The 24,617-nt window shown below is 37.7% G+C and overlaps 1 protein-coding gene across 3 annotated transcripts in view; it reads right to left on the bottom strand.

Annotated features, from left to right (window-relative positions):
• Positions 1–21,383: 21,383 nt before the first annotated feature.
• The window catches only part of LOC306883717 (protocadherin-19-like), a gene marked incomplete at both ends in the record, with an annotated part of 54,620 nt that continues 51,386 nt past the window's right edge, over positions 21,384–24,617 (bottom strand). For all 3 annotated transcript variants that reach the window (XM_079439131.1, XM_079439132.1, XM_079439133.1), the window contains one exon: positions 21,384–21,943. In XM_079439131.1, the coding sequence (XP_079295257.1) occupies positions 21,384–21,943 (560 nt within the window). The remainder of the gene's footprint in view (positions 21,944–24,617) is intronic.

Below are 24,617 nucleotides of genomic sequence, written 5' to 3'. Positions count from 1 at the left end.
GCATTTTGTAACGTTATGCATGTATTTAATTACCCTTTTGGTTGTTTAATGCATTGGAAGGTTCTAAGGTGTTAATTTGTATTATTTTTTTTATAAATTAAGACACAAATTAAGAATCCCTCATTTTTGTTAAACCACAGCCACATTCTATGATTTTTATTTTTCCTTTTTTAGTTGAATTGTGGCCACAAATTAAGAATTTTTTCTCACAATGTTTTCTCACCATTAATTTTTTTCCCCTTGTCATAGCACATCATGGCCACATTGTACTAATTTTTGCCCTCATTTTAATTAAATCAAAACGAGGGGACAAATTAGTACAGCATGCAAGATTTACCAACATAAAGGATTTAATTCTTAATTCACATGAATGTAATTTTCCCTGTATATATTTTTTTGCATGGCATTTGAGGGGCTTTGTAATATATGTATTGTTTTTTTATTTATTTATTTTTATTTTTTTGCTTTATGCAGAGCCACTTCCATGGCAATGACAATCACTGATGTGTGGAGTCCTATTGGGGTGAAAAGCATCTGTCTGAGCCTCATTGTAATTGGCATTGGTGTGCCGTCGTCTCATTAATATGGAGCCCATGAGAAGAAAACAGCCAACTTCTTCCCCAGTGTTTGACTGTTTGACTTAGTCTTCATTGATGCTAAATATAGCTCACATAGGGCACTGCATGCTTGTTGCCTGTTTTGTTAAAATAAAATAATATTAATGTCACAGGGAATGTATTCTGTCCTAACAGAGGGGGGAGCCAAGAAAAATGCTGAAAGCGGTAATGAACCACATTGTTAGTGGTAAACTATGTCAAGAGTTAAATGTTACGTTGAAATTCAAATACACGTATGAATGTGTTTTTATAGAGAGAAAAAAAAAGAAGAATAATGCACCCCATTCCATTGTCTCATTTTGCAACACTGCATTCACATTTTTTATTAAAGGTATCCATAAAACTAGCCAGGAAAATGTTTCATGCTGAATATTTAGGAACATAAAAATCTTAAAAATTCATATAATTGTTTTTTTTTTTTTTTTCAGTTTTGATTCATTACAGATGTTCTGAATTACAAATGTGCATCACTGTTTTCGTGTTCATCTCTCGACCACAGGCATTTGTATATGATGTATGCTTTTTAAGTACTGTACATGATTACACAGAAAAATTCTGCTCTGTAAAAAATGACTGAATGAATGGTAAAAGACTGTAAAAATGCTACAGTAAAAAAACTGCTAAATGGTTAATGGTAAGTTCCCCTACTATATACGGTGAAAAACTGTATTGGACATTGCATGTAATACCGTTTTGGAGGTGAAAAAGAATGTATGATTTACAATGAATAACCATAAATTGACATTCCCAGAATTCCCTGCATTACATTTCAAATTTGATGTTTTTTATTGAAATAACTTTTTTTTTATTATCAGTTTTGCACATTAGGGTTGTATGTTGCACCTAATGTTGTTAAATTAGAGTTTATTGCATTATTTCAGTTTTATGTGTGTTACCATGATGGTGTTTAGTGTTTGTGTGAATGACACTGTGCACCTTCTATTTATGTAAATATTTAAAAGCTGCTTGTGATAGGCTTTGGTTCATCATGTGACTTTCTCATCACCACCTTCTTTTGGTGGTTATCAGTGTATTACAAAGCTACAGATTTCAGTACTTCATTGGGTTGGTATATTAACATTAACAAGTTAAAACCATAAAACCTAAAACGTTGCTACCTTATTTTTAAGGTAAAATTCTGGCAACCACACCTGCTGGTTGTTTACTGTAAATTTTACAGATTTTTATTTTTTTACAGTGTGGCACTGCTTACCCCATTCCCCAAACAATATCCTCATCTCCCACTAGTGCTTTACAGAGTCTGTTGGCATCAATGCAGACCTGAGATGAACCTGATTGCCATTATATGATCGAGATGGTGATTCTGAAGAAGCAACTTGTTTATTAACTGATCCATTGAAGAGGCGCAGATCTGTGGAAACACTTTGACGCTTTGCCTTTGTGAATCTGGCAACAGAGTGCTGGTGTTAGAGCTGTACTGTGTGAATATAGATGAGTCTCGGATCCCATTATCTAACCAGTTAAACTTGGAAATCCCCTTGGCTAAGTAATTGCTTTTGAAAAGCCTTTAAATATGAATGAGCTGTTTGTCTTGCTGTAGGGGTTACAGGGGGCAGGATGAAATGATAATCAATGTTTTATTACAGTGTTATTACAGGGAAAATGTATGATTATGTTATTGTAAAATAGGAAAATCAAATTGATCAAAGGGTGGCTTGGCTTTGTCTTTGCCTACTGCACATCAAGTGTGTGTGTGTGTGTGTGTGTGCTATTACCTGAAGAATTCATAAAATGAACAAAAAATGTTCATTCAAATTAATAATTTTTTGTTTGTTTTTTTACTCTATTATTCTAACAACTGATACATTTAGTGTTATGTATTATTATTTAGACATGCAAATGCCACATTTGTGGACAAGTGTCAATCTGACTCAAGATTACCTCAGACCTCCTATCAATTCATCATCAGTTATTTAAAAACACTTACTACTCTCACAGGAGCTGATTCATAGCGGAAATTGGAGGTCAAATTAAAATGGTTTCCTCATAGACTATTTAAAGACAGAGAATTCATAATATTGTAAGGGACCTTTATATTCCCTGGGGAAAAACATTCCCCTACTATCTTTGAACAAAGTTCATAAAGCTTCAATTAACTGTAAGGTTTCAAGTTGTGCCTCATCCCATTTCCTTTTAGTTTTCAAGGTAGTTTGAAATCCTCTGAGATTCTTTCTCCTTGTTAATAAAGCATATTATTTTACAATATACTTTAATAACAAAGCCAAGGCTTCCATTCTACTGCCTGTTTGATGTTTGATCGAGTCATCTTTTTCATTTGGACTGTTAATTGTTTTATATTTTGGTGTTTTTTAGGATTGACCTGAATGAGATGCAGTGCAATTCTCCACCAGTTTACTGTAAGTGTGCTCTTTTAGAGCACTAAATCCCCTCCTCTCTGCTCATCCAACTGTTTGGAAATCTTCTAAACACCAGCACAATGGGACTGCGGTGATGGCAGCCTGTTTAATGGGAGCTGATCCCCAGCTGTTTAAATATGCAGTCTGTTTTACAGTGGAAACTTTGCAAGCTTCTTAATTGATACTTAGACTTTTTGAAAGCACTATGGCTGCCTGGCACTGGTGAGATGGGCTGGAATGCCATTGTTCTCTTTACAAATTGGTGGTCTTTAATGTGGACCACCATGTTTTAAAACATTGTCTCTAGGACAAACAGCAACATGCTGGATTGCGCCCATCTAAAGATGGTTCAAGGAAACAGGCCATAATGCGTTTAAAGCCCCTTGGTCAACAGTGCTCTCAAACATAAGGTTTTATTAGCTTTGTCTGTTTTATTGCCTTTGGATCCAGGTTTTCCCATTCACTCTTTTTTTGTTGTTGCTGTTTATTTTTTTGGCGCTTTGTGTCCTTCCCCCATAGGGCCACCACCCTCTTTCTTTCTCTCAAGTTTTTTTTTTCTTTTCCCTAACCCTTAGTCTAAACCCTCTTCTTTTACTTTCTATAAAGCTCACTGTCCTGTCTTCTTTCTTCTCAGTTATTGCTTACTTTGTTTCATTGTAGTTGGTGCTGTCCAGTTTCTCCTTGAGAAGTATATTGCTCCCATACAGAATGTATTTGTCTCACTAGGAGGGTCAATATGAGTAGATGATGGAAGGGCTGTTGATAATGAAATGTGACTGGATAGCATTGCAAGGACAGTAGACACATTATCCTGCTCAGCCAGCTGTATGCACCTGCATTGTGAAAAGAAATGAGGGAAAATGAGGATGGAGGGAGTCAGAGGAGATGGGGCGGGTGGTGAGGTTTGTGGGAAAGAGACACAGGCAAAATGTTTGAAAAATCATCTTTGACAAATGTTCCATAGGGAGGTCAGATAAGCTCAACATTTTGCCATTGCTTCAAAGTGCTGTTTAACCGCACTGACCAAATTGGCATGACTGAAATGAAGAATGAATGGTGTGGGTTTAACAAGGTTTTAACAAGGTTCAGGATGCTAAAAGTGTACTCAATGTTTGTTTGTTTTTTAGAGAAAAAAAAAATGGAGAAATTAAATTTTAAAGAAAATTAGACCATTTCCACTTCAGAATAAAGAGGTTGCAACTTTATGTCTCCGATCTTTACTATATAGCCTATTTCACGCTGTGACTTCAAATCTCACAAATTGTGATCTCACAACGTGATCTCATAATTTGCATGTATTTTACGTAAATTGTGGTTCTATAAAACTTACATTTACTTACGTTTTTACAGGCACTAAAATGTAGTATAATACTGACATATTTTCAGCATAAACGTACAAATACTTACGTATTTTCAGCATTTAAACGTACAAAACTGATGTATTGACAACACCTAAAAGTGAATCCTTATGAATATTGAAATCGCGGCATTAATTTGTATTATTATTGTTTTTAGTTGTCATATCAATGACCTCATTTTCAATTGCATAATTAAATTGTTTACTCTTTTACTTAATATGAAATTATAACATTTTGTTCCGGTCTTTCTGCTGCCAGCTCCTTTCCAAGAATAGGCCTTCATAATGTTAAACGATACTTCACTTTAAGCCCTTCAAATAAATAACATTTCTGCAATGTTTACTTTGTTTGCATAGGCCTCAAAAGGCGTTTTCTCCGACATACCGTGACTGACAATATAACTATAAAATACACCAAAAACGTAACAATTACGAAATTAACCAATTTTATTAGTGCACTGTAATACAAATCTTCCGAATCCATAGGACTGCGAGGAACAGACCCAAATCCAAGCTGTTCGGCGATCTCCATCTGGAGCAGCGAGTAAAGCCCCGCTGCTGACTGACGTGCTCTTTTCAAATTCTAATGTTGCCGCTTCAAACCACAGGCAATCATAAAAATGCATTTGTACTTTTAACAAATATGAATAAACTGTTTTATTCTGCATCCATGGCACTTGCGTCAGTAAAAGTCCAAGGCAACAGACTTATCTCCACCATAAATGCTGAGAGCATCAATTTATTGCATGGCAGTTTAGCACAAAGACCGAAAAACTGAAAAGCTGCTTGCATACTGTAGGTTTTGATTGGCTAGATAATGCTGCAGTTATTTGAGGCTGTGATCTGCTCTGGCCTCTGATCCATGCCTTTCTGATGAAACCACAGCTCTGAATGGCATCATTAATGTCCCTCACCATGTCCACTTTGTCGAAAATGGACATTGCAATTGGTGGGGGTTCAGCCTTGCTTGTAAATTTGAAGGCAATCAGAAAAAGGAGCATACGTTTACGTGCCCCGTCAACCTTGTTCAGGTCAATAAAGCTCCTGCAGTGGATGATATAAGTTCTATGATGGGCACAGAGGTAATAAGAGAGCTTTAGATGCAGAGTTGAAGAAAATTAATCTGACCTGATAGAACTGAAAGGGAAATGAAACAGCTAAATATCACCCGATAGAAAGACCGAGATTATATCTCTCACAAATGAAATGTCACTGACAGTACTTCATTCAGACGTCCTCACCTGATGATCAAACAAACCATCACTCACCTTTTTTTCCCACTTTCTCTTATCCTCATGCACTTCCAAGTTTTTACTGCAACTATCTAAAACTCTGTGTAGGGGATATGGGCATTGGGGTGACCTATAAATCCTTCATCGCTCACACAAGTCCAATCAATTGCCTGATGTCTCCTAGCCACTCCAGAGAGTTAAGGTCACAAAGTTACATGTCCCTGAAGCTCCCGTCTTTGTCTCACTTTGATTCTCCTGGCACTTTTCCCCAAAATTTGGCACGCTGCCTCACTCCTTCGGACCCTCCTTCTCTGACTCTGACTATCAAAACAACAGTCATTAGGCAAATTTGCTTTGGTGCAAGATTATGTTAATTATCGCCAAATTATCACTTCATTAAAGCGGGCAGAGATAAATTATCTTTTTGATGAAATGGTTGCAGAATGGGGAAATAATGATCTGAGTAAAATAAATAAATAAATGCAGCCTCACACAAACAAAATAAATAACTAATCAGGGGGAGCAGGCGGCAAGCCGTTCTCTCACAGCACAATGGGATGTGACAGAATGAGTTTTGTAGAGAGAGCCGAGACCACCCATTCCTTCCAGAAGCCTGCGTGTACGGCTTTCTATAGTGGGACCCATACACTTTCTTAATTGAGGTATACATTAATCATTCCAAATACCAATTATAATGAAGGCCTTCATCAGCCTCGCACAGAACCCTTTGTTTCCAAAACAAAGTGTGCTGCTCCAAGGAAAGACTGTGGTATAATTTTGTAGATTGATGTCTCCATAATAATCATTATTATTGTAGGTATTATCCTCATGACAAATTTTGCTCTGCTTCTTTTGGGGCAAAAGCAATTATGTTTGAATGCCAACGCTGCTGAAAACACGGCAGCGGAGGCATTCAGACTTGTTCTGAAATGCCGTAGCCTAACACATTATACCTGAATGTGTGTCAGCGGAGATTATAACGCTGGAGCCAGTGCCCAAGTACAGTATGTTCTAACTCTGGTCTGAGAATGGTGGAAAGATTGGATTGCCATGGCAACGTCAGCAGGACACCTCATTCCCTGTTGCTGGCCTGTGGTTGGTGGCACATAAAAACAGATGGAATGGGTTTGGCTTCAGAGAGCATACGCTCGGATTGGTGAAGTCTCTATGCCCGTGCTAGGCCTTTGTCCTTAATCCAAAGAGGTGCAAATAATTAATTGTGGCCCAGGTACAATTAGTATTCTTGCCATATTTACTGTATGCACTTTTTTAATGCCTTACTAGACTCAGGTTTTGTGCTAGTGATTTTTCATCACCTCTCTATTGGGTTTTTGTAAGAATGGTTTGTATATATTAGTGCTGTTGATCGATTAAAAAATAACTAATTAATCGCATATTACCATATTTACATTGCCATAATTCCACATGGAATCTCCAAATTAATGTAGACGCAACATGTAGATGGTATATTTTAAATATGTGTTTAATGGCATCTTTTTTGTCTCATCCACGTCACCGTAGTGACATTTTGGAGAATATCCATGGACACAAGCTGCGTACGCTGTTCTGTGTCAGCCGCACCACACAGATGATGCAGACGTTGACGCAGAGGAGACGAATTGTTGAATAAAGTCATTGTTTTTATTTTCTTTGCGTACAAAAAATTTTCTCGTCGCATAATAAAGTTCAGATTGAACCACTGATGGCAGATGGACTATTTTGACAATGCCTTTCATACTTTTCCGGGCCTTGACAGTGTTATTTACGTGGCAGTCAATGGGACAGTCACAAGCCTCCCGGCTTTCATCCAAAATATCTTAAATTGTGTTCCAAAGACAAACAAAGCTTTTACAGGTTTGGAACGACATGGGGGTAAGTGCTTAACGACAAAATTTTCATTTTGGGGTGGAGTAACCCTTTAAGATTAATCTACAATCAGCAAGCAGAAAAGTGAGTAATTTGTCTTTTTCTTTTGTTCTTTGATTCACATCAATGACAAACTGCAGCAGGTTTCACTTTAAAAGCAGCGCTCTCTCTTTAAAACCTGATGCACGTGACGTGGATCTGACATGCATCCGGTTTTCTCCCAGTTCTTTATGGTCATTTAGCACTTTCCATTGTAATATGATGATTTGGAGCTCAAGAAACATTTTTTTTTTAATATACTGTACAGTATTATCAATGTTTAAAACTTTTGTACATACTTTCAATAGAAAATTCAAAAGAATAGCATTAATTTGAATTAGAAGTTTTTGTAACCATGTAAGAGTCTTTACTGTCAATTTTGATCTGTTTAATGTGTCCTTGCGGAATAGAAGTATTAATTTATTACTGACTCTTTTGAACAGCAGTTTAAACCTGTTAACGTTTACCAGAGCGACAGCGCACTGAAGCATTTTTTCCCCACTAGTTTAATGTTTATGAATGAATTTAACGTGAAAGAATATCGTTAATCTTGACAAACTATATATCATTCTGAAGGTCTAAGCCTCAAGCATAGACGACAGATCGCTGTTTTCCGATGGAAAGCTTATAAGGAATGTATTTGCTACATTTGTGTAAGCAGTACACATCAAAACAGGCAGAATAAAAAAGCCGTACGTACCAGATTCATTGTAATAACGAGCCACAAACGCGTCCACTGCTGAAATCCCAGTTTAGCTAGAGAGGTAAGGGTCCACACAACAACATCCCAGCGAGCACTTTTAGTCCAGCGAAACAATAACGTTGTAATAAGGATGAATATTCCTTTGTTTACGTTTCATTTCTTCGGGAGAGTTATTGTTCGCGTCCGTTAGGGAATAAATTACGCTCAAAAACAGCGTCTTGGTGGTAAAAAACAACACGGTGCTGTAGCATACAGTTTTACAAACAGAATGAGACCGTCCACGGAAAAAAAGTCTCAGAAAAGCGGAATATAGATTATATGAATTTGGCGCTCCCTCCAGTCAGCCGTGACGCACGCTATGCTGTCATCTGAGCGGGGCGTAACTTAGCAATCATGCTTTATCCATAAAAAACTGTTTTTTTTTTTCTTCTACATTTTTTATGTGTGTATTGTGTGGGGAATGTGGCCGTATCTGCATGATTATAATATGTATGGACGGACATCAGCGTGTTTATTACCGACTCTATGACGGCTATCATTGTGATTCATTGATCAGCTATTATTGATTATATGGCCCGTATGATTATCATCTGAATGGAAGCACATCAGCGTATGATTACTGACTGTATGACCATGTCTGCCAATATCACTTCATGTCTGGCAATCAGAATACTTCAGTATACATACTATATACAAAGCATTTTTTTTCCTTTTTTATTACTCAAATAATTATTTTTGTACTTTTTAGTGCTCAAATAAATCTGTCTATTATTTTATAATTGAAAAACTATGCAGGAACATGTATAATGACTAAAATAGCTTGTATAATTCTGCAATCCATTTGGTGGTTATTTTTCCTCAAACGGGGGTGGGGGGGACTATAAATAGTTTCAGAAAAAATATTGCAGGAATCTCATTTTTCATGGTATCTTCTTCAAATTTTAAATATGAACTCATGAGACATGTGGCTTTCAATCCATTACTTTTCTGGATTGCTCCAGGACTTATTTCATGTATTTGTATATGAAATAAAAAAACATTCAGTGTGGAAAAATATTTTTCAAGGCACGTCAGTGTCTATAACTTTTTATCTTTTTGAGCATTATCAACTCTGGATGATGGATAGTAAAGCCGAGAGTGTCTTCATTCCAAAGATACCACATTTGTGTGTGTACACTTTGTCACGAACTGTTACCATTTTAATTTAGGTAGGTTATTTTCACCTGTGAGGCCCAGAATGGGGGCGAAGGTTAACAGGTTAAATATAACTAGGAATGGCATAATTTAAAACATTTGACCTTGTTGCAAGAAAGCATTTCAGAGAAATCAAGTTAGCCATTTTCAAAAAGAATGGCTGCATTTGGCTGTCTTTGCTTATTATGTCTTTTCTTGTTGATGTGACCACATTATGATTGTGTTTGGTTTGTTTATTGTGCAAGACATTTGGTGGTGATTTTACAACATGAAGTTTGATTTAGCTCACCTTCTGTCTGTTAAATTGTAATTATGTTAGCGTGCGTGTTGACTAACATGAAGCTTTTGCTTCTCAGGCCAGTGTTCCGTTTTCTTCGACACGACAGCATCTTAAATCTAGATTTCAGAGTGCAGGAAGATGAAATAAACTGTTGCATTTGGCTGAGCTGAATCCAATGCTTTTGCATTTAGATCCCTGTGACTTCATGCCTTTTTGCTTTTCCTTTCCCTCCACTTATCTTTTCTCTTTCAGCCAAGCAAGGAAATTGCTCCTCTCAATCGGTTGCTGTAGTAGCCCAGTGAAATGTATTTTCCTGATGCTCCCTTGTCTGCACAAACTAAAACCCAGTGGCCGTAGATCACATAATCCCCTCAGGGTCCACTGTAATGGCACTGCAGCGTTCCACTAACACTCACTCACTCACTGGTTGCGTCATCTGAATATAGGTATGTCTTCCTGTTCATTTGAAACAAGTTGGATAAGGTTTGGAAGGAGATTGAGCAGGTGTATGCTTCTCAAGCCTCTCCACTGCAGTAATTTACCATCGTCATGAAAGCAAATGTAGGGACCTTATATAACTCCAATTTAAGTGATGTAAATAAAGGCGCGATAGCAGCAGAGCATTGTTGTGATTTCAGTAGCTCTACAGTTCCCGCTTCCCACAAACTGTAGATTGAACCTGCAACCTTTGCGTTGGCGGTTGAGATGTTTTGAATTTAGCAGATGACTTGGCCACCGTGATTAAATAAAAATGGCAGAGTGGGCTCTCAGTCATGGTGAACTCCATACCCTAAAAGGTTATGGAAATGTCCCTGTGGTAAAGTTGTTTATGGATTATAGACCTTTGTGGTTCTTCTGCCAGAGAGCCACTGCTGAAACATTAGATGGAGCACAAATAAACATCAGTCTAATGGGAGACTACATTTTCTATGTACTAGTTGACAACAATACAGCTATAAATGTAATCTACTGTATAATTTGCAACTATCTTCTCTCTTTTTAATACAGCTCTACCTCTGATGATCTTCCCAAGTCAGGCTCAAGAGACACAAAATCCAATTTAGTCCTCCCGCTGTACTCTGTACACCTGTCCTCTGAGCTCTGGGCTCATTTTCAGCTTTGTTTCCACCTTTAATTAACAACTGAGAAAACAAAGGTAACATGCACCACTAAATAGTGCGATGTCACACAGTTCAGCAGAGACTTCCATCGACCACAATATTGCTCTCAAATGGAATTAATTCCATTCTGGCACACTCGCTTGCAAAGTACACTAATGTACTATGTTATATTGTTCATTTATTCATGTGGGTTATCATGAAAATATATTCCTTTTGTTAATTGTCAGTGATTTTGTGTTTACAGTTGCTTTAAATGCATTTCATTTTAAAAGGCATCTCAGATTTTGTGCTAGCAAAAGGCATAACATATTACTTTAGTAGTGTAATTTATTATGTTATAAATGTAATTCAAAATATGCACAAACAAGTGTATTATATACACGCACCGTTTAGATTATGTTTCTTTAGTCTCACTCATGCCGTGCTGGTTGATATTAAATAAGGGATAAGATTTTACAATGTTTTAATTGTTAACATTATTTAATGCATCCGGTATAATGAATAAACAGTGCTGGTTAATATTTATTTATAAATGTATTAATATATTTTTTAAATGTGTTGGAATAGATTTATAAGTATTTGTAACATTAAGTGTTACAAATGGTTAGAAAACCAAAAACCACAATGGGAACTATTAAGTGCCTGTTAACAGGTGCATGTTATTGTCTTGTGCACTCTGGCATCCACAATTCTGAAACGTGCATTGCTAGTGTCTGATTGGGAGCTGATTAGTGAATGAGATCTCCATATCCCCATGAATGGCGTTTATTTGCCACAAAGTGTGAAAAGTTTCAGTTTGTGATGAAAAGCTTGCGATTTAGGGACCATTTCATTGAAATGCGTGATCTGTAGGAGTCAGTTGCTATAGATTTGCACTCATGTATGATATTGTTCAGGCAATTCTATGATAGTGAGGCATTGCAATTGTGAAGGAGGGGGAAAAACATGCATCTAAAATGAGATGGCAGATTTTCTTTCTTTCTAGTTTTCAGTGGTTTTGCTCAGTAACATGAATAAGTTTGGTGATCTGTCTTGTAGGTAAAGATTAGACGTCAAACGGCATCTTCCCAAATAATGAAATGTTTCTTGTCTTTACAAATTGGCCAAAAGCTTACCACTGTGTAGATTTACTAGCGTTTTTCAGTGCAGGTACAGTGCAGGCTATGTTGCATCACATTACTTAACAACATAATCTGCATTTTTTTTAGTTCGTCCAAAACCAACGTGAGCTGAGCATTAAAGCAAACTGCTTCCTATTGATACTGAACATTTTCTTTGGATGTGAAACAAAGCTAAAAGACAGCTAAAGGCAAAAAAATGCTGCATTTGAGGCTGGAACCAGAAAATTAATTAGAAAACAAACTGGACAGAACATATGAATCTTAGTGGGCAAGCCAGTGTTTCATCTGTTTACTGTTTAAATCAGAGAAGCTGTTTGTTTGGCATTGTCAAAATATTCTGTATCCCTGTTGCTTCATTCTGCTCTCCTACAGATGGATTTCTCTCTTTGAGCTTCCTGGTTTATCGGCAGCAGTTCAACATTGTGATAGAAACTTTGGCTGCAGAGAGCAGAATGCTTTTCCCACTGGTGCGAGACTTCAAGATGTTGAGGAAGAACACAGTGAGTTTACTCTTCTCAGGGCAACGGGGTCGCCATAGGGAGATATTTCCTTCCGCTGGAAGTTTATAACAAAATGCTGAAATATTTGCTCAGTATGCTGTGTGTTTTCACTTTGCCCTCCACAAAATGAATGCCCTGGGAGAAAATCATTATTTTATTATATCATGCATAACCATTGTAATCTTTATCAAAATGACCAGATGAGTGCTTTGAGCTCTATCATCATGAGGTTTTTAAAAGTCATTGTAGTGTGGAGAGCACATTCACAGCATTGTCTGTTTTAATAAACAACTACAATCAAATGCATGTCTCTGTTCTAAAATCTAGTGAGCTGCCTACATAGTCTGCATTTCAAGGCATCATAGCCACATTCCTGAAATTCCTAAAAATTACGGTCCAATTTTGTATGAATAATTTGTTATGCATATTGTTCATTCAAACAAAGAGATAATGCAATGTTACAATCCAAAATAAGTGTAGAATTTTTTTATGTGCAGGTAATCATTTGATCTAGTCTCAGGATGAGTGAATACTAATCATTCCTTACATAAGCTATCCCTGGTGTTCAGCGATTAACACATGCTCCAACACCCTGCCAAAAAAACAATGCGTGCCATCCAAATCTCCCCAACCCAGTGCTGTTCACCTTCGTATTGTATCACGTGCACCCTGGGCTCGTCCTAACCTTGGGCCAACTCAAGACCCCAGTCCCCTTGTAATAAACAGGGTAATTAATGAGAAGTATAACCAAGCAGTGTGAATTATGTTGGCTTTGTTACCAGTACTATGGCACACAGATGTGTAATAAACCTTGTCTAAAATAAGACCTCTTGCTCGAACATAGAGAAAAAAGCTATTAATACAAGTCATCATGGCTGTAATGACTCATTTGCACAAAGGAGGAGGAAAAAATGGTTATCTGAACGCATTAACACAGAATTAGAAGCTGAAAATGAACTTGGTCCAGGCAAGTGTGCCCTTATTGCATTATTTAGTTAGGATTTATGATCCTTTTCTGAATTTTTTTTGTTTTGTTTTGTTTTTTTGGAGGTGAACAGTCCTACTAATGACAACTCATAATGAATATAATTTTTTTTACATGTGACTTATATCCATTTAGCGCCTTTCAAACTCTTTGTTGAGACTACCTGGGGGAAAACATGATATTCTGGCAATAATTCAAAATAAATATATGAAATCAAATGAAATGATATTCTTATTGAATCTATATCCTCTCTGTATGCATACAGCAGCTGCATATGTGGAGAGATGGTTAAATGAGAAGCCGCTGTGATTTTAGCCAACCTTTGCACATTTCTGATCTTGCTTGAGAGTGCAATCCATCTTGTCGAATTACTGTAATGTTGAAAGAATAGTCCCAATAATTTTTCAGCCCTCTCCATTGTCACTTTTGGTTTTGTATAAAAGGCTGTTGGTCGAGGTAGAAATGAACATAAAAGCTGTGATTCAAATGGAGAAGACGGAAGATCTCACAGGATCATTCGATCCCTGTCAATACAAAAGCCTCAGGTGCTCTTGTTCTTTTAGTGTGTGCTTCTTCTTCTCTGTACAAGGCGGACTGGCATATCTACCATCTATTCTTTTGCTGCTGGGAGAATGTAGTCACCTCTTTTTCTTCTCTCTTCCTTTCAGATTATACCAAGCGTGTGACATATGTTGCCGGAGTATTCCACTGACATGCAGAAAGTTTAGGTCAACTAATCAACCCCTCCGTACTGTACGCTCACCGGACTAGCAGGAGAGATGCTTCCCCGCAATTGGCGTGGAGGATAATGCAGGCTGTGAAAGGCCAGTCTTTAATTTCCAGCTCTTCTATCGGCTCTTTTGTCCTCTCGAGAGAGGGCATTGGCAGCTGTTTTCTAGGAGCTTTGGCCCATGTCCTACATGCCCTGGACTGAGAGGAGAGGCCTGGGTCAGGCAGTGAATACGCCAGCTCAAGACTGGCCTCTCTAAAGGCCACTTTCCTCAGACAGTCGAGCCTGAGGAAGTCACAGCTATCAGGGAATCAGGCGTGGTTATGATATCATCTGTCTGCCTTTAGCCCAGTTACTGTGTGGTGGCTTCCTCCCGGAGCCACAATGAATCTGGGCAGCCGACGGTAAACACAAAACAGTGTGTCATTTCTCATTTGCAGGGATGATTAGGGTTATATTGTGGGGACTACATACAGATGAGGCAGCGTTTGTCAGATTTGAAATGGTGGGTGAGAAATGGAAGGGCTAATCAACCTTGTGACTGACGGTAATGATCGACCTCTAGTCCTGTTGGTGTGTAAACAAAGTGCAAATTCCCCTGTGATGCTTCTCTTAATGGTGTGCCTGAGCATTTAGCCTCGTTAGAATAACTTCTCACTTCTTTACATTGCTACAAATAAGTACATATCTGTGTAACTGGTTTGTCTGTTACATTCAAGAATGTCTTCATTGTAGTAGATGAATCTGGCCCTGTAGAGTCATGTTTGGTTGGTTTTATTTAAGATTTGTGAGACAGCTTTAAAAAAAAACCCTCAAATTTGCTGTTTGTGGGCCCTACAATAAATCCATTTTAATTGTCAGATTCCTAGTGAAATACTACACCTACACATCATCCTAAAGAGGAATCATCCAATCAGAAAAGTTGCTGTTACTATGGAAATGGGATTAGTGCAGACTCCAGTTGATCTTCCCACACTCTCAAGTTTGCAGTTTTGTGGGGTTTTTTCTATATATCTGAATATTTTCAGCATTGTGCACCATTCACAATGAAATTGAGGTACAAGGAATTGAGGTAGAAAACAGGACGCAGAATTGTAATTTGATTTTTAATGTTATAGAGTAAAATTAAAATGAACTGAAATTCAAAGAAGTGCGTTCAACTATTTTGAACTAGAAAAGTAGACAAAAAACAAGGTTTTAAGACAAATGCTGAATCTTGAGAAAGCCTTGTTCGAAAATTTTGGAGGGCAAAAAAGCCTGACATTGTAAAGTTTGATGACTTGATGCATTCCCTGTGTTGAATTTCTCCTCCTGTCCTTTCAGTTAGGTGTGGCCAATTCAATTCAGATTCTAATCAAATGTCATAAAATGAAAACAAGCCAAGTTTTTAGTTCTGAATTTGGCATCTTTTGAAAATGCCGATTTGGCTCTAAATTCTCTTGCTGTGTTCATTTATTTAGTTATTTTATTATTGATATATTGTATGTATATACTTTTATTTACTCACAATTCAGGAGTTTTCCCTGAGCCATTTGAGATGAACCTCTAAGGGTTCACAAACATCAGTTCGCAAGATTCTGGCATATGTAAAGTTGCCTGCGAGACAAGTTATCTCATTACAGTGTGCAGTTCTTTTTTGGCACTGGATTTTAAGCCTGGCTACAGTTTAGCAACTGATTGAATTAGTATTAGCCACATTATATGGGTACATTTCCTGGCAGACAATCTTTACCTTCCTTCCATACTCTTTGGACCCATTGTTTTGCAACTTGTAAATCTATAACCCTATTCTCTATTGTAATGAACTCTGACTTCCTGCAATTCACACTCCCGGATCTTCCCCTGAAGAATCTCAGAGTTATAAGATGAGTACAGAGAAGAGCATGGGAGGCACTTAACACGAATAGTCTTCAGCACAGAGAAATCCGATCTCAATTTGTGGCTAAGTTTTAGTTTTGTGCAGGGTCTTTCCTTGTCAAGACGCTTTGCAAGGCCAGGCCAATACATAGCTGTGTGAGTCAGACAATAGATCAAGCAAAGAGTCACCTCTGTTTCTTTAGTCCTTTGATTTGTATCCTCATTCACATCACACATGAGCATCTCAGTCCTTTGTTAATACCACAATTCCCAGTGTTCTTCACATTCAAATGAGTCTGACCTTCCAGCACAGAGGCACTCCTCCTCTAGGCTACTGTGCACCCCAGGCACCCCAGGCACCCCTGTACCTCATGCAGATGGGCTGTATGGCTGCATGTAGGTAGGCTCTGTGCTGGCTTCAGGTCGATCCGATTACTCTCCTGTGGTGAGGATAATGGCCTTGCCTGAAGGTGTGGATCTTTAGGAGAGGCCATTATCTGCCTGACAAGTCCTCCTTGGTCTTCTGCACAAGGCCAAAGTGTCTAGGCCAGAAAAGTAGCCGGTCGCAGCAGCACCTCAGTATATCACATGCACTTAAAATGACAATATCCTACACTGCTGATGGTAAATAATGTGACATTGTTTTTTATTGAGGATAGAGTGTTGCAGAGACAGAGCCAGCCATTGAGTTTAATATAGTGTGTCCTCCTCTTTCCAGTCTTAAAGGGCTAGTTCACCCCAAAATAAAAGTTTTGTCGCTCTCATGTTATTCTAAACCCTTTTGATTTTTTTCTTAGGTGGAAAACACAAGCCTGTTAAAACTAATTTGGGACTATGGGGGTTGAGTTTCAAAGATAACAGAAAAAAACTATAAAAGTTCTTCATATAACTTGTTTGCTGTGCTCTTAAGTATTCTGAAGTAATACAGTGGATAAATATAAGGAAATTGACCATAAAAGTATAAAATTGTACCTCTCGGTTAATAGTTTGATGTACTAATTAATTAAACCTCAGTTTATTCCTAGCACAAAGCTATCGTATTACTTGCAACCGTGATTATTCCATTTGCGTCGTTTAATGGTGCTTTTTATACATTTTGGTGCTTGACAGCCTTCGTCTTAATTCATTTTTATTGAACATTGTGTAAGTGATAATCTGCAATTGTAACCTTAAGCAGGTAGTTCTGGTGTAACCTAATTTATTTAGATTGATTCAGTGATGCAAAAATGTATTTATCTCCAGCGCATGCAAAAGATTAACATTGTTTCTTAATTTCTTTTCTTGTTCAGCAGTTTTGGAACGACATGAGGGTGAGTAAATTATGTCAGAATTTTCACTTTTAGCTAATGTCTCTTTAAGATATCCTTTACTGTGCCTCTAGTGCACCCGCTGTGGCCCAGTCCTTATTTGCAACTCTATGCCATGATGTGTTCCACAATTAGCATCCAAATTAAGAGTATAAAGAAAGAACATTGGCCCAGAGATTTATTGTCCTGTCCCAAAATGCACTCCCACAAAGGGCACAGCAGGGTGACTGGGTTATAACCCAGAACTGACAGTCCAAGTGCTTTTTGGCTGCAGTAAAGTGTATGTCTATATTATTAAGCACAGCAGTTGGTTTTGAAATAGTTTTTTAATTAGTAATAATTATAATAAGCTTTTAATCTTTTACATTTGAATCTTAAAGATAAATGTTTTTTTTAAGTCCTTTTTTTTTTCTTCTCCAGAAATTTCAGTTTGCCCTCCAGCCATTGCTTGGTGGGTATGGGATACAGAACTGGTCCCAGAGGTTGGCCTGAATGAACAGTGGGTCACAATGAGCCCTTTCCCCACTGCTGGAGCAGCTGCGGTCCTTTTCATAGAATGAGGTCAATTCAGGAATGGAGATGGCTGGAACTGATTGAGGGGCCTTCTCAAAGGAATAAGGTATAAACTGTTTTGTATCGGTGGAAAAGAGTAGCGCCCTTCCCTCCTTTTTCCCTCTCCGCCTCCCTCTCTTATTTCTTTGCATGTCGGTGTCAGGAATAAATCATTTAAATTGTTCTCTGATTCCCCCTTCCACCATTTGGCAAAATGATAATTGAAACATTAATAGGATGTTAATAGGATGGTAACCTTTGAGATAAATCTCTGTATAATGGGAAGAATTCACCCTGACCAACAGGAAACCAGAGTAATTAAACATGAGGTGACGAGGCTCATTTGGGCATTCCTTATAATTCATTTGTAGCTCAGAGCAATGTGCACTGCCATTGGAACAGATTTAGCAATCAGAGGAAGAACGCATTTGTTGGTCATTACGCTGGGTTTGTTTGCAGAACTAATGATGAGGCCTACAAGCCTTTTTGAATTAGATGCTTGACTTTTAAGCCTCGGGTTAAGTGTAATGTCCTATGAGTGACCCTGATTCTGAGCACCATTAAAACATAATATAGTGTACTGCATTCACTATAGGCAGTCAGTTGCATTTGAGTTTTGTGAAGGGATATGTTTGTAATGGGGTACCCCTCTCAGTGTTATTTGGGATCTTTTGTCAGTTGTTGTTTTGACAGATAAGTAGCATTAAATTGCACTGGGTATGAATCCAAGCAATGATGTACTTGGCCAGTTGCGTGCATCATCCACTTCAGCAAATTAGAACGATCAGCCATTTGAAATTGACACTCCTCAGTTGGATGATTCCCAAACGGCTGCTTTATTTGGCAGCACTAGGTGTATTTTCTGCAGTCTTTTTAAATTTTTGCAATTAGCCAGAATCAGGATATCTAAAAACGATGTTGCAGTATGATTCCGTACCGAGGCCTTCTTCAGATTGGATTGCAACGAAAACTAATTTTCATTTGATTCTCATCGCTGCAGCTGCCATTGCCACGCACATTAGCATATTACTTTCAAGGAAAATTAACAGTAGATATTCATATCACATTATAGATTTTAATGAATTATGGCAAGACAAAAGATCGCTTAAGAAAGGATAATTGCTGTATGCTGAACTCGGGTTGCGCTCATTACTTTTCAACAATACCGTCTCGCTCCCTTCCTCTCCAGTTGAGGCGGATCTATTCCATTATGAGCCATTTGATGGCAAATTAAAAAGAGTGTGATGGAAACATGCAGAACTGATGAATTTAGACAAGGAGACAAAGTGGAGAACATTTAATAGTTTAATAATAAGCTGCAGTATACATTCAGTGATAATTCCGTTTTTCATGTTGCCAGAAGCTGTTTGGTGAGACCAGCAAAAACATTCAGCTACTAGATCTATATCTTTTTCACACGTTGCTGCTGTTTGTACTTCCCACATTATAAAACAAATATTGCAAAGAAACTGATTTTGCAATTTCTCTCTGTCCCCTGCTATGGCAATTCCACCAAATCTGTTTTTTTTTTTTTTCTTTTACAGAAAAAAAAACTAACTTGTTTGGCTTGGCACAACATTCTTAAATGATCTGGAAAAATGGAGGGCTGTACTTAATGATAGATAGCAAAGGAAGTTTGTCTCAGAGCATCTGGGTTTGCTTTACATGTAACTTATATCCATTTAGCGCCTCTCAAACACTTCAGAAATGAGTGGAACTGCCTTGAGTGACTTGAAATGGTAGTGTTACTCTTACCCTTATTTGAGTATTAAGATTAAACAACAACCTGTTATCTTGAACGTTTAATGTTTGTCGCAGTTTTTTTGGTTTCTTTTGCTATCTCACTCTAAGCTCACTGTAATGACACACTACTGTTGGTGTTGATTTTTTCTTTTCTTTTTTTGTAATTTTTTTTGTCTTTTTCTCTTTTTTGCCCACACAGAAACTTGATGGCACAAGAACTGACCAATAAGAAACTCTTTTACAACAAGGAAGACTGCAATAAACAGTTGCCAGGGGTAACACAGTGAACATAAATTCAAGATCAATTGAAAAAAAAAAAGGAATAACAGAGTCAATAAAAAGGGGACAAATAAATAAAAAAGCCAGTTATTTTCAAGTTTAACTTACTGATAAAATAACTACACAGCATTAAATATTCTCATTATACATTTTAAATTATTTATAAAATATATTTTGGCATATATGTTTTTTTTTTTCCTTTTTGTGTTTGTGTACAAACGCTACTGTAGCTTTAGTTGAACACCAATGTTTATTTTTTTAAGTTTTTACTTTCGCAACAAAACATTAAAGGGATTGTCACATAACAACAGATTATTAAAAATTATAGTAGTAAACCCTAAACAGAGTTCCACATAGCAAGACGTAAGTGACGACCCCTTCTATCCTAGCCCCATAGTCAAAATCCAAAAAAGTACAAGACCAGAGCACGAAGTTCTAGTAAACTGCGCTCCACTGGCTACAATCAGGAAAGGGCACAGGAGATTTCAAAAGCAACAAGTCTGATGTTTTTTTCCCTTATTTTTATCCATATATATATGTATATATATATATATATATATATATATATATACACATATATATATATATATATATATATATATATACATATATATATATATATATATATATATATATATATATATATATATATACATATATATATATACATATATATATATATATATATATATATATATATACATATATATATATATATATATACATACATATATATATATATATATATATATATATATATATATATATATGGATATCTGGCTGTGAGTCTGGGGGATCGGCCTCTCCCTATTCCAGTTTTTTGGTGAGCTTGAGCTGATAGCGCAACTTCATTTAGCTCCATCTGTGATAAAAAATAAGCACTGTAACGACCTCATGGTTTGCTGACATTGTCCCTGTCTTGAGGGAAACAGAGAAGGGTTGTCTTTTCAGACCAGTGAGAAGCCACTGAAATGAAATGAGATCTGCAGGAGTGTTCCTGTGCACGATCGGTCGGACTGCTTGTGTTAGATGGAAATAGTCTCGCCATCCGCAGCGTCAGAGAGACCCACGTCCTCTTCAGGAACAGTGAGCAGTTTGGCAGCTGAAGCAAAAACTGCATACCAAAGAAGGCATTAGAAGAAAGTTAGAAGTCTCTTTAGAGTTAACAAGGCATGACTGTACTTGGGAGTCACCAGTGGTGCACTGGAAGGTCTTTCTCCTCTAAGGGTAAGACGTGAGGGCAGGGTGGCGCGCGTTGCGCAGCACACAGTAACCATCCTATCCACAGCGGACAGACGATTGTGACGAACGTACAAGCGTTGCTGTTACTACAAAGCCAAGATGACAGTCTGAGCTCGCAGACACATTTTCAGCTTCGTTTGTTTGGTCTCTGGAGAATACGTTGAGCTTCCCCAGGTCGGCTCGGCTCGACGCTTGCAAAAGCACACAAATACACATACACGCACACGTCGACACACACACTCGTAGTAGTGTATGCGCTCTGTGTACACGCGGGAGCCGGTTAAAGCACGATGTCCTTCAGCCGCTTGCTGCCGGGGGACTCCTTTTCACGGCCGTCCTGCAGGAGCGTGTTGATCTCCCGCATGGCCGGCTCACTGTCCTTCCCCTCCGGCTGCCGCAGCAGGCTGTGGTTGGCTATGCGCTCTGCGTCCCGGCATTTCAGCGTGTTGTAGGTGGAGGGTGGTTTGGACTGGGGGCTCTTCAGGTGCACTGGGGAGGTGATGGGGCTGACGGCCTCCCGGCCGTTTCCAGCCTCGCGCACGGTGCCATTGGTCTTGGGGCTGCAGACAGCCGGCTCTGCCGTTTGCCGCCTGCCCCTCTGTTCGGCCCGCTCCTCATCCGCCCCGTCTTTGCCAAAGGTGGCAAAAGTCCTTTTGATGGTGCCACAGTCCTCGTAGTGAGGTACGTCCACGGTGGTGGCCTCGATGGACAGAGCGATGACGTTGCGGCCGTGTTCGGGAGACTTCGCTCTCGCTGGCATCGGCACCCGGGGCATCCAGCAGCGGTCCGAGTGGCCCAGGATACGACATTCATCTTGGCAGTGGAAACCCTCTGACTGATCTGCACAGAGAGAGAGAGAGAAACTAAGAGTTAGTTGTGTTGTCTAAACTGTGCCGTTTGCACAGCTTTTGCTTATTTGTGCTTTCCTTCGTGAATTTCAGGCACAGTTTGTTTTGGAGCTTTCATCTTTTCAGTACATGGCAGAGCTGGAAATGGGGGGAAAAAAACTGTGGCATGGTGAAGAGCTCCGCTCCATTTTTACATAAGCTGGCTCTACTGCTTCAACAAGTTTTAATGCTAGAACTTTCGAGGACCTTTTAATAATGCATTTAAAGGGTGCATTGCTAAATCAAAAGTGGATCCCCATCTTGTGAGTAATTGTTTCACTCTGTTGCCAGGCTTGATGAAAGGAGGGTTTAGAAGTGCAATCAGAGATTTCACAGTAAGGGACACTGGCAAAGTAGCCTCATTGTTAAATGTTGAACATTATGCTACGTCTCTTTCATCTAGTTGGCAGTTCTAAATATGTAATGATGTTTTAAAGCTGTTGTGGAGTAAAAAAAAAGAGAAAGATTTGTCTGAGCCAGTATTAATACAGATCTGTCCTTTGTTGTGTTGGAGGGAAAGGCTTTCAAGCTGCTTTTTGTATCATTATAACAACAAAAAAGCTCAAGTTGAGGAGCTGTCTGCCTCTTTTTCTTCCCTTTTATTTAAAAGAGATGCATCTGTAATAATCAAGGCAGCTCTCTTTTTATTAGCAGTCAGCCCAAAACAGCTTTCTGTGTGAGTCCTTTTGACTCCATACATATTTCATTATTGGCCATCTGGATAGACAAGCACGACAAGGGCATTCTCTCTGCTTAAATGTTTGCTAATATACACAAATGGCATTTGCATAACAAAATCACTTCTTCAGATTGCTGTTTCCACATGCACCACTCACATATAAAAAATAAGAGCAATTATAAGAATAATTATGGATTCACTGTTATTCAAATTCAGATCAAGAGTGATAATTCTAATTATTTTTAATGTTATTGCTGATAAACAACAAAATACTGATATGTGTAGTTTATTTAGGCATCTGAATTGTTATTTGAATGTAGGCAAGACATCATATATATAAAAAAAAATCTTAAATGTTAAAAACTTTCTCTTTTTTTTTTTGCTTAGTATTTATATGGAAACCGTGAAGACTTTTATTTTTTTTAGGATTTCTCTGATTAACAGAAAGTTCAAGAGAACACTGTTTATTTGAAATATGAATCATTTTCTAAAATTGTTAATGTCATTATTGTCATCTTTTGATCTGTTGATCTGTTTTGATCTGTTTGCTGAATAGATGTTAATTTATTTTCTTTTTTTTAAACATTACTTACCCCAAACTTTTAAAAACAATAAGCAAAAAACAGTTTTCGACATTGTAAAAATAATACAATGTTTCTCATATACATAATATACAGGGATTGAAATTAATTTTTTCAATCACCAGCCAAATTAGCTACTAAATTTTAAATTACCGGCAATTCATAACCTCTACTAGCCAAAAAAAAAAAAACATAAACCAACAGCTTGAGGCTGGCTACACTAGAAGTGACAAAGCGACCGTTGCAAATCATTTTGTGTCAGTACTAAGGGTGTGCAATATTGACAAAAAACTAATCTCAACATTTTCTGGGATTTTATCGATAAAGATAATTAGAAGATATTTTGCTGAGTGTGTTATTGTGCTGGTATCTTAAGGACTGCCGTGGACAACTGGCTCAAAAATATTCTTCATATTCTGTGTGATCAGTTCACAGCAGTGATAGAAATTAATCTTTTCCAATAAGGTTACATAGATTTTTACCTTTTATGGGCATTTTTTACTTTTATAAAGCCATTCTTTTTCTAAAAGTGTGCATCATCTTTTGAGACAAATTCTTAGATTTAATCAGTCAATTATAATAATAATATATTTAGGCTGTTACTAAACAAATGAAATCAGTATCAATAAAATTAATCTTTGCAGAAGTTGCATCTGAAGTGGCATTTAGATATATTTACACAAGTTAATGCAGCTTAGAGGGACATGGAATGCTTTAACTTTCAGTTAGAAATGCATAAATAATGTTTTGATATTTTAAACATGAAATGTTGAATACTGAAATTTGAAATTATTTAAAAAATGAAAAAATACTGTAAATGTGAAATTAAAACCGCCAGTAGGTGGCATCAAGTCACTGTGAACCTAATCATTTAAACTGTTGATTCATTCAGGAACAAATCACCTTCATGTTGCTCAGAGACACAAAACAGTGCTGTGGCTGTTTGGAATAGTGTGTTTTGATGTGTTTTGTTTGGTTTTTGCAATATACTCGATAATGTCATGATGTCTCGTGAGTTCAGTATTTGCGCTAAACCTACGCAGATTTGGCTTGCATGAACTTCCCCAAGAAATTAATGAGTGAACATAATTATGAAAAGTAACACGCCAAATTGGCTAGTGATTTGACAGCCTTACCTGCCACAGCTGAATTTTACCCGCATTTGGCAGGTTGGCGGGTGTTAATTTCAAACCCTGATTATATGCAATATTGTGTGATAGCCAATAATTGTTATGGTACTATATATGTGTATTCCTTAAGCATGACATTCCAAAGACACATTGATGAATGTTGATATAGACCTTGCAGTATCTGTAAAGCCAGTGGACACCTGTTATTGTTGATTAATTGTTGCCAAATTATTCGCT

The sequence above is a fragment of the Barbus barbus genome (assembly GCF_936440315.1).
Source record: "Barbus barbus genome assembly, chromosome: 17".
NCBI lineage: Eukaryota > Metazoa > Chordata > Actinopteri > Cypriniformes > Cyprinidae > Barbus > Barbus barbus.
The sequence above is the reverse complement of the archived record's forward strand: the minus strand, read 5'-3'. Positions and strand labels throughout refer to the sequence as shown.